Source organism: Crotalus tigris, unplaced genomic scaffold (genome assembly GCF_016545835.1).
Source record: "Crotalus tigris isolate CLP2741 ecotype Arizona unplaced genomic scaffold, ASM1654583v1 scf7180000017738.192408, whole genome shotgun sequence".
In the NCBI taxonomy this organism is placed as follows: domain Eukaryota; kingdom Metazoa; phylum Chordata; class Lepidosauria; order Squamata; family Viperidae; genus Crotalus; species Crotalus tigris.
The window spans coordinates 144,200-155,444 of NW_024096604.1; the positions used below are offsets into that span (position 1 = coordinate 144,200).

An 11,245-nucleotide genomic window follows, 5' to 3' on the forward strand; every position below is an offset into this window, starting at 1 on the left:
ATAGCTGGGACACAATAACACATGGAAGGAGACTGCGATACGCCCCCTCTTTAAGAGCCACAGCCCACATCTGGCCCATTGGAAGACCACCCCTTTCAAAGCCTTCCTTTTGGTGAGAAGATACTGACAAGGCAACCACAAAACTGTGGAGAAACTGCGATTTTGGGAGGGTCCCTTTCAGTCAGGATTTATTCCCAGGCCGGGGACAGAAACAACATTGGTTATATAGTTAATGATCTTTTCCAGAACTTTGTTTGGCGTAGTTCCCCACTTCTAGTTCTGTTGTACTACTCATTAGCTTGGCTTATTATCAGCCTGCTATCCTTTAGATCACCTGCAAAGTTTGGGGACTGTTTTATGATAATTTAACTCCTTTCTTAGGCAGTTGCCATGTGTTCAATGCCCTGCACAAGTTACTAATTGTTGTGTCCTGGGCCTGATGAGGAAACTCAGCAGGCCCAGAATTGTTGCAAATGTTCCCAGGCATTCTAAAAGCTGCCCGGGACCAGACAGAGAGGCACCAGCCTTGTGCGCATGCGCAAGGCGTGAAAAAGGAAGAACTCTTATTTGTTCACTCTGTTCTGGTTTCAAGCCCTATAAAAAGGCCTGCGTCACTTTTGCTTGTTGCTTGGAGTTGGAGTAGGAGAATAAAGCATTGTTAGTTGTCACCATGTGTCTTCATCATTCGCATGCGAACTACGGATTTAACACTAATAATTTTCTGAGTGAAAATCCAAGGGTTGGTTTTGTCTAATAAAGCCCCACATGGCTTGCACTACATTGTCTTTAGGACCAGCTTCTCCAACCAGGATTGACATCTACAATACATAGATCATAATCACAGCAATCCCAGATTTCTATGAAGTAAATGGGACTGAGGGGAGATTAGGAGATTATGTCTTTCCATCACAGCACCAATCCTAGGGAACAGCTTCCCTTTGGTGAAAAGATGGTTTCTCCTACTTAACCCTTGCAGAAAGTGATAAAACTGAGCTGTTCCATAATTGAATGGCACCTTGCTATTCAATTAACTTGTGAGTTGTTGGGAAGTTATCACAGTATTACTGTATTTCAGAAAACTGTTTTTAAGAGAGTAAATTGTACAGTGTTTGTTTGTTTACCTGTCTTATGAATAATATTTACTGTGGATGTTTTATCATTTGTATATAAGAAGCTGGAGCGACATTAAGGACATATATATCTGATAAATAAATGACACTCTTAAATCAATATTTTTTTTCATTTCATTTATTAGATTTATTTGCCGCCTATCTTGTTTTGAACATTTGCTTTCATCTGGTTTATTGTCTTCCTCCATGCATTTGTACGTTGACAGTGAAGGCCATGAAGTTTATAAGTTTGCACAACTTGTACTGCAGTCCTTGTTCAGTTTTTTTTTCTTTTTAGAATTTACTTTATTCCATGGTTTTGCAAAATTGCACATTGAGATTATAGAGCGATTGTCAAAAATTGACCCTTTTGAAATAAAAAAGGTAAAGGTGGTGTCAATATGTAACTGTAAAGGTTTGTTGACATCCCTAACCTTAACCCTCGAAAATTTTTGGATGTTTGCTCTACATATTAAGTAAGGAATAATGTCAGTTCCATTTAAGCCAGCTTTCTCCTTTTCTCAACATTTATTATTTGTTTAGCCTATGGCATACAATATCAGGGAAATCTACACATGCTAGACCCAATGTAGTCTTGGCAGTTTAGATTGCTAGTTCATCTATTCAATGCTTGAGTGCATATCCTTGGTACACCTTGGGGGCAAACTAGCTTTACACCAGCTAACTAGCACTGATCAGTTTGCTGGCTCATCCGGATGCATCCGCTGGTCTCACTTCGCCTCATCTCATGTCGTGATGCGTCACATCTGGGCAGGTCCAACACCGGCTTCGACTCTTTGCACACACGAATGCAGCTTTCCCACTGAAGTGGTACCCATTTATCTACTTGTAATATTGTATGCTTTGAAACTGCTGAATGGGCAGGAGCTCGCAATCTAGTTATGGGATCTCAATCTGTCTCAAGGAGCCAGGCTCAAACCACCGGAGTGCAGACCATTTCTGGCCAGCAGTTCCAGTGTCATTAAGCCACTGCACTACTGCATTCCCTTTTCTCACCAAATTTATAGTCTTGTAAAGCAAGCATCCTATGTCTATGGGAACTGACAATACCTCACCGATATCGGCTTATCCCTCCAAAAATAAGACGGAAAGTAACCAAGAAATAATATCAACTAGGAATAATGGTAATGTTGAAAATATTGGTTTGCAATGTGCCATTCTGTTTAATTTATCTATGTATTAATTGTGTTGTTACTAGATAATTGCTATTCTCTACCTGAAAATACATAGTCATCTCCTTTGAGAGGGCCTTTGTGTACATATCCATAGTATTCACGTGAGATTGGGCTGTAGAGGAACTGTGCTCTTCTTAGTTCCTCTGGACCCTTGAATACCTTCAGAAAAAAAGATAATTCAGTATATGATAAAGGCAAGAGTAGATCAGGAGAATTTGTCATGAGAGGAATAATATTCCTTTACAAAAGATTGGATGCCTGCAAACTTGCTGTTCCTGATAATGTTTCAGGAGGAGGAGGGGCTTACCTTAATGGGCTGAATAGTATAGATATTTTTGGGAAAATATGATGGAGATTTAGGATCCAGCATGACACTCATAAATTTGGCCCTCATCACTAGAGAGATAACAAAAGAGAAAGAGATTTTCTAGTAAGACAGGGGTGTCAAACTGCCGGCCCACAGGCAGATTGCATCATGTGGAGATCGCGCCCACCCCAGCTCCAGTAATGCGAAAAAAAGTCACAATACATTGTGACACGTCACATGACGTGACAAGTTTGATACCCGTGTAGTAAGAGGTATCTTCAGATTCTCAGTACAGAGCAAATTCAGTGGTGCTGGTTAGTCTAATTTACAGACGCTTATGAAATAAGTAATATATTCAGCTTTCATGACATAGGAATAATTTTGCTGCAACTGGAATGATTAATGCTGGCAGCAAAACCTACAAAGTAGAGGAGTGGTAAGAGATGGAAGGGAGAAATATATTAATTTTCTATACTCACCAAAGCCAGCTGAGCAACATGCTTCCCGGAGAGATTTTTCTACACATATGCAGCTCTCTGTGAGATCCCCCAAAAACATGAGGACAAGGAAGCTGGCTAGGAAAAATCCATGTGGTTTTGTAGTATCCATTTCTTGCTTTTTATGAAGTCACTCACTTAGCACAGAGGTAAGTAATGTTTCCTTTCTGCAGCAGTCTTTCTGGAAGAGCGTTGAATGCGAAGCACCAGCTGTAGATTAAACACAAATTGTGACTCCTAGTTCAAAATTGTCCTATAATTGATCTTAGAACAGGATGATTCAAGTACTGATATAAAAGGAAGGATCATGGGTGTTTCATCATATGGGAGAAATTCAGATTTAAAGCTTTGTTCCTATGGGTGATCACTCTCTATAGGAACAAAGCAGAGCCAAAAGACCAAGTCTGAGTTATAAAGAAGAAATGTATAACAAGTTAGGCTCAAAGAAACATCAATTCTCAACAAAATCAGAGGTTCCTATGCCAGCCCAGGAAAGACAGTCATCTTCTAAATGGAGATGGGGCTACAGCATGAAGGAAGACCTTACAATAAGAATGATTATCTAGATACAGGTATTTTATTTTTGTAAGTTTCAAATCATGCCTTCTGGTGTCTGCATGTTCAATTCCATGCATTTTCTTGATAACCTTTCCCAGAAATATTTTGCTATGGACTTCTTCCTAGGTATTATTTCATTCATTCATTCATTCATTCATTCATTCATTCATTCATTCATTCATTCATGTCCAGATCAAACCTTAAACTGCCAAAATGAGGCCATCTTTTTAGCTTTATTACTGGCTGAAAACAAATCACTTTTTGTGCACTCTATTGGTAGTAATCGTCAGACTAACAAATGGGCCTGCCTCTTGTCTCCCATATTTACACTGTGTGTTCTTATCCTACTGCAATCCCCATTTGAGCATATTGGTCTTACATTTAGGCATCCCACCCTCATTCTGTTCAATGTCTTCCAAGTAACATAGAAGATATCAAATCCCTCAGTCATGTTCTCTTCTGGGATTATTTCTTGTTCTGTAAATTCTCTCCTCCATCTTCTAATTTGGTTTTTCTCCTGGGTGCCTTCAAGAATATTTGTTCTTGCCACAAAACTCTTCCTAGATCTAAATCAATGACTTCGGGGCACATATCCATTTAGAGGATGGTTGATCGGCTGGTTGATCATTTGTATATACAGTGCATTCAGAAACTATTCAGACCCCCTTCACTTTTATCAATTTTGTTATGCTGCAGCCTGATTCTACAGTTGTTGAAATTCATTTTTTTCTCATTAATCTACACTCAGTACCCATAACGACAAATTGAAAAGAGAATTTTAGAAATGTCTGTAAATTTATTAAAAAGAAAAATCTGAAATATCACATTGGCATAAGTATTCAGATCCTTTACTCAGTACCTTTTTGGCAGCAATTACAGCCTCAAGTCTTTCTAGATATGATGCAACAATCTTGGCACACCTGGATTGGGGGATATTCTGCCATTCTTCCTTGCAAATCCTCTCATACGTCAGTGGACAGACATTTTCAGGTCCCTTCAGAGATGTTCAATAGGGTTCAAGTCAGGGCTCTGGCTGGGCCACTCCAAGACATTGACAAAGTTGTCCCTAATCCACTCCTGGGTTGTCTTGGCTGTTTGCTTAGGATTGTTGTCATGTTGTAAAGTGAACCTTTGGCTCAGTCTGAGGTCCTGAGTGATGTGGAATAGATTTTCATTGAGGATATCCCTTTACTTTGCTCCATTCAGCTTTCCCCAAACCCTGACCAGTCTCCCAGTCCTTGCTGCTGAAAAACACCCCCACAGCATGATGCTGCCACCACCATGCTTCACAGTTGGGATGGTATTGGGCAGGTGATGAGCAGTGCCTGGTTTCCTCCAGACATAACATTTAGAATTGAGACCAAACAGTTCAATCTTGGTTGTATCGGACCAGAGAATCTTGTTCCTCACAGTCTGAGAGTCCTTCGGGTGCTTTTTTGAAAACTCCAAATGGGCTTTTATGTGTTTTGCATTGAGGAGAGGCTTCCATCTAGCCACTCTGCCAGAAAGCTCCAATTGATGGTGGGCTGCAGTGATGTCCCATCTCCACACAGGAACTCTGGAGCTCAGTCAGAGAGACCATTGGGTTTTCTCTCCCGATTGCTCAGTTTGACCAGGAGACCAGCTCTTGGAAGTTTAGCCAAACTTCTTCCATTTGAGAATTATGGAGGCCACTGTGCTCTTAGGAACTTTCAGTGCAGCAGAAATTTTATTATAGCCTTCTCCAGATCTATGCCATGCAATAATCTTGTCTCTGAGCTCTGCAGGCAGTTCCTTTGACCTAAGATTTTTGCTCTGCTTCAGTATGCATTGTCAGCTGTGAAGCCTGCTATAGAGGTATGTGCCTTTCCAAATCATGTCCAAGCAATATAATTTACCACAGGTGGACTTTAATCAAGGTATAGAAATGTGTCAGCAATGATCAAGAGAAATGGGAGGAACCTGAGCTAAATTTCAAGTCTTTTTGCAAAGGGTCTGAATACTTAAGCCAATGTGATATTTCAGCTTTTTTCTTTTTAATAAATTTACAGACATTTCTAAGACTATATTTTTACTTTGTCATTATTGGGTACTGTGTGTAGATTAATGGGAAAAAATGAATGTCAACTGTAGAATCAGGCTGCAGCATAACAAAATTGACAAAAGTGAAGGGGGTATGGATGCTTTCTGAATGCATTGTATGTGATACAACATACCCCTTTATGGATTACTGCCTTGTCATGGCGAAGGGGCTTGCGTAACTCAATGAAGCTAAAAGCTATGCCATGCAGGGCCACCCAAGATGGACAGGGTATAGCAGAGAGTTCTGACAAAATGTGATCCACTGGAGAAGGAAATGGCAAACCACTCCAGTATCTTTGCCATGAAAACCCTATGGACAGTACTAAAAGGCAAAAAGATATGACCCTGGAAGATGAGCCCCTCAGGTCAGAAGGTGTCCAATATGCTACTGGGGAAGAGCAGAGGGCTAGTACTAGTAGCGCCAGAAAGAATGAAGCGACTGGGCCAAAGCCGAAAGGACGCTCAGCTGTGGATATATCTGGTGGTGAAAGGAAAGTCCGATGCTGTAAAGATTTTTTCTCCATAGGAACCTGGAATGTAAGATCCATGAATCAAGGCAAGCTAGACGTAGTCAAAAAAGAGATGACAAGACTGAACATCGACATCTTAGGAATCAGCGAACTAAAATGGACAGGAATGGGTGAATTTAACTCAGATGACCATCAGGTATACTACTGTGGGCAAGAATCCCTCAGAAGAAATGGAGTAGCCTTCATAGTCAATAAAAGAATAGGAAAAGCAATACTGGGATACAATCCCCAAAATGACAGAATGATCTCAATTCGAATCCAAGGCAAACCATTCAATATCACAGTAGTCCAAATCTATGCCCCAACCACTGGTGCTGAAGAGGATGAAATTGACCAGTTTTATGAAGCCCTACAGCACCTTATAGAATTAACACCAAAAAATGATGTCCTTATCATCATGGGGGATTGGAATGCTAAGGTAGGAAGCCAAAAGATAACCGGAATAACAGGCAAGTTTGGCCTTGGAGTACAAAATGAAGCAGGGCACAGGCTAATAGAATTTTGTCAAGAGAATACGATGGTCATAACAAACACTCTTTTCCAGCAACCCAAGAGACGGCTCTACACATGGACATCACCAGACGGTCAACATAGAAATCAGATTGACTATGTGCTCTGCAGCCAAAGATGGAGAAGCTCTATACAGTCAGTAAAAACAAGACCAGGAGCTGACTGTGGCTCAGATCATGAGCTTCTCGTTGCAAAATTTAGGCTTAAATTGAAAAAAGTAGGGAAAAGCACTAGGCCACTCAGGTATGAACTAAATCATATTCCTGATGAATATACAGTAGAGGTGACAAATAGATTTAAGGAATTAGATCTGATAGACAGAGTGCCTGAAGAACTATGGATGGAAGTTCGCAACATTGTACAAGAGGTAGCAACTAAAACCATCCCAAAGAAAAAGAAATGCAAGAAAGCAAAATGGCTGTCTGAGGAAGCTTTGCAAATAGCTGAGGAAAGAAGGGAAGCGAAAGGCAAAGGAGAAAGAGAAAGATACACCCAATTGAATGCAGAATTCCAGAGAGTAGCTAGAAGAGATAAGAATGCCTTCTTAAATGAACAGTGCAAAGAAATAGAAGAAAACAACAGAATAGGGAGGACCAGAGATCTCTTCAAGAAAATTGGAGATATGAAGGGAACGTTTCATGCAAAGATGGGCATGATAAAGGACCAAAATGGCAGAGACCTAACAGAGGCAGAAGAGATTAAGAAGAGATGGCAAAACTACACAGAAGAACTATACAAGAATGAGCTTAACATCCCAGATAACCACAATGAGATGGTCACTGACCTCGAACCAGACATCCTAGAATGTGAAGTGAAATGGGCCTTAGAAAATCTGAGCAACAACAAAGCTAGTGGAGGTGACAGTATTCCAGCTGAGCTATTCAAAATCTTAAAAGACGATGCAGTAAAAGTGCTACACTCAATTTGCCAGCAAATTTGGAAAACTCAACAGTGGCCACAGGATTGGAAAAGGTCAGTTTACATTCCAATTCCAAAGAAAGGCAATGCCAAAGAATGTTCAAACTATCGCACCATTGCACTCATTTCACATGCTAGTAAAGTTATGCTTAAAATCCTACAAGCTAGACTCCAGCAGTATGTGGATCGAGAACTACCAGAAGTACAGGCAGGATTTCGAAGAGGCAGAGGAACTAGAGATCAAATTGCCAACATACGCTGGATCATGGAGAAAGCTAGGGAGTTCCAGAAAAACATCTACTTCTGCTTCATTGACTATGCAAAAGCCTTTGATTGTGTGGATCACAACAAATTGTGGCAAGTTCTTAAAGAGATGGGAGTACCAGACCATCTCATTTGTCTCTTGAGAAACCTATATGCGGGTCAAGAAGCAACAGTGAGAACTGGACACGGAACCACTGATTGGTTCAAAATTGGAAAAGGAGTCCGGCAAGGCTGTATGATATGCAGATGATACCACTCTAATGGCAGAAAGTGAAGAGGAACTAAAGAGCCTCTTGATGCGGGTGAAGAAGGAGAGTGCAAAAGTAGGCTTGAAACTCAACATTAAGAAAACCAAAATCATGGCATCCGGCCCTCTCAATTCCTGGCAAATAGATGGGGAAGAAATGGAGGTAGTGACAGATTTTATTTTTCTGGGCTCAAAGATCACCTCAGATGGGGATTGCAGCCAAGAAATTAAAAGACGCTTGCTCCTGGGGAGGAAAGCTATGGCAAATCTAAACAGCATTCTAAAAAGCAGAGACATCACCCTGCCAACAAAAGTGCGTATAGTCCAGGCCATGGTTTTCCCAGTTGCAATGTATGGCTGTGAAAGTTGGACCATAAGAAAGGCTGAGCGCAAAAGAATTGAGGCCTTTGAACTATGGTGCTGGAGAAGACTCCTGCGAGTCCCTTGGACTGCAAGGCGTTCAAACCGGTCAGTCCTAGAAGAGATCAACCCCGACTGCTCTTTAGAAGGCCAGATCCTGAAGTTGAAACTCAAATACTTTGGCCACCTAATGAGAAGGAAGGACTCACTGGAGAAGGGCCTAATGCTGGGAAAGATTGAGGGCAATAGAAGAAGGGGACGACAGAGAATGAGATGGCTGGATGGAGTCATTGAAGCAGTAGGTGTGAACTTAAATGGACTCCAGAAGATGGTAGAGGACAGGAAGACCTGGAGGAACGTTGTCCATGGGGTCGCGATGGGTCGGACATGACTTCGCAATTAACAACAACAACAACATTGGAGACAATACACTTCCTTTCTTAAGACTGAAACTGAGTGAATGGCATATGTCATCAGCTACTTTTATGCCTGACTAGAAGTTCCTAGGCTACCTGCCTCACCCACTACACCAAACTGGCACCCCTAGAGAGTTTGCTACAAAAGAAATTGGCTGTTTTTTCCTCACCTTATTCTCTGTTGCTCCTGGGTCCTTCTCCAGAGGCAAACTTTGTTCCCTAGTGTATTCTCCTGGTATTTAAAGCTTCCCCTCACCCCTTCTCCCAAATTTTCTCTTGCCTTCATGTTAATAGTTGCCATTCAAACTAGCCACACTTGATTTCTCAAAGAACTGGCAGCATAATATGTCCCCATTTGGTTTGCTGAATAGATTAGATTTCTGGAAGAGAGGTTTGGACACAGCATATCTTACCTTATCTGACCATAAAAATCAGCCATTTCTGTTTCTGGCATCAGTTCTTCTTTTCAGTAACTATTGGGGTGGGGGGAGGATGAGGAAAAAATATCTCTGCTAGAGAGAAGTTCCCTGAGTCCAAAAGCTTGAAAGATTAACCCTCTGCTCCCAGTGACTGACCCAGGTGAGATCCTACAACATTATCCTGGGACACGTATATATATCTTCATTCGAAAAAATAACTGTCCAAGGCTTTTGCAGACTTCATGATGTAGGGATCTTGGCTGCCAAAACTATTTCTTTATTAACAGACGAGCAGTTATGCTTTAATCGCAAATCTTATGAGAAACTGAAGTTAAGAATAACCAGATTTGAAAATGACAAAGAAGATGTCTTGTTAGAAATCTTGGCCTAAATAAGAGATCAAACTCAGTTGATTTCAAATATTTTAACTCTTTGAGAGAGTCTGTGTTGAGTATTATCTACAATCTTTGCTTGGCTAGATATGCCGTTGAAATATAAGCATTGAAGAGTATGGCCCAGATCTTCTAACAGCCACCTGCAAATTTAGGAGCCTTAAGAAATGCAGTGGTTGAACCAACAATTCATTTTTATCAAAAATTTAAACGTAAGATGGAAGTATTAGCTATATATCTGAATTTTGGTATGAAGAATTGGACTATCTAGTTTTGGAGACTCAGTGGTTTCAAGTGTTAAGAAATGTCAAATATACTCATGACCTAAACATGACATTAACTGCTCAGGAAATATTATTTTTCCTTATTGGACCCCATGAAAGTATATCAAGACTCATTCATAGCGTATATAGGCACAAGGCCTTCCATCAGTATTTCTCATATAAAGGCAATGTAATGTATATATAATGTATATAAAGGCTATGTAGCACTTGGAGGAAGAATAACTTTATTATGATCATAGACCAGCAATAGCCATCACTTTTTACAATATAATAATAGTAATAATAGTAATAATACTAATAATAATAATAATAATAATAGACAAAATGCCAAATCCAGTCTGAACATCTGGCTGACTGTGCGATGATCCATAAATAGTACTAACATTAATAATAAATAATGGACTTCCGGTGGATCAAGCAGCTACGATGGCTGCTTTTCACAAAGCAGCCTGTTCCTGGGTTGTGTAAAAGCCGCGGGACTTTGACAATCAGCTGTCCTGCGGCTTGAATCTCTTCCCTGGGAGAAAGGGAAGAGAAGAGCTGCTCAGATAGAGGTAAGAGCTCCCCTGGTTCCCTATAATTTCGGGGATTGGAGGGTAGAGCTCCCTCGGAGCCTGAGCCAACTCCGCACTCCAGGACGTCTTTGTCCCGAAGTTCTGGGATGAAGCAAGGCGCCACTCCCACATCTGCTTTTTTTGGAGGCTTGTGAGTATTCAAATGCAGACGGAGCAGACCAGGAGAAAGGGGATTTAAGATTGATTGTGACTTTAACTCCTGCAAGCATCTTCTCCGCCTTTTTTTTGTTTACTTTCCCTTTTGAAGAAAGGGAAAGTGAAAGCAAAATGGTGACTGTCTTTCTTGTTTGACTTTGCAACAAAGTTAAAAGTTCATGTTTTAAATATAGAGGCAAGAATTTTGTTCTTCTTTCTTTCTTTCTTTTTATTATTATTTAAAGAACTGTGATATTATAGAGGCAAGAATTTTGCTCCTTTGAACTTAACAGAATGGCTTCGAAATGTTTGGTCTCTGTCCCTAAAGCTTCCATCTCCTCCCCAATGACTCAGCCTGCTTCTCAGTCTAAACCAAAATCACCCCCACCCTCTCCTCCTCCTGCAATCTCTCTCAAAGACTTACAAGAGGCTTTAAAAATGACTGCTTTGGATATTAAAGAGGAGGT

At 40.7% G+C, this 11,245-nt stretch overlaps 1 protein-coding gene across 1 annotated transcript; it reads right to left on the minus strand.

The window, feature by feature from the left end:
- Positions 1-1,271: 1,271 nt before the first annotated feature.
- Positions 1,272-9,174, minus strand: LOC120306457 (metalloproteinase inhibitor 1-like). Its single transcript, XM_039339735.1, has 5 exons — positions 9,144-9,174; positions 3,092-3,319; positions 2,613-2,701; positions 2,347-2,464; positions 1,272-1,476 (listed from the first exon to the last, which is right to left on the minus strand). The coding sequence occupies exons 2-5, from the start codon at positions 3,219-3,221 to the stop codon at positions 1,352-1,354; spliced, it is 462 nt and encodes a 153-aa protein (XP_039195669.1). The 5' UTR covers positions 3,222-3,319; positions 9,144-9,174; the 3' UTR covers positions 1,272-1,351.
- Positions 9,175-11,245: the final 2,071 nt, after the last annotated feature.

What these genes read in the sequence shown, in the direction of transcription:
- LOC120306457 (XM_039339735.1), bottom strand. Translation starts at nt 3,221, where the DNA reads ATGGATACTACAAAACCACATGGATTTTTCCTAGCCAGCTTCCTTGTC. An exon ending in ATACTATTCAGCCCATTAAG is followed by an intron (nt 2,465 to 2,612) that starts GTAAGCCCCTCC and finishes TTTTTTCTGAAG; the next exon opens with GTATTCAAGGGTCCAGAGGA. An exon ending in AGATGACTATGTATTTTCAG is followed by an intron (nt 1,477 to 2,346) that starts GTAGAGAATAGC and finishes TTATTTCAAAAG; the next exon opens with GGTCAATTTTTGACAATCGC.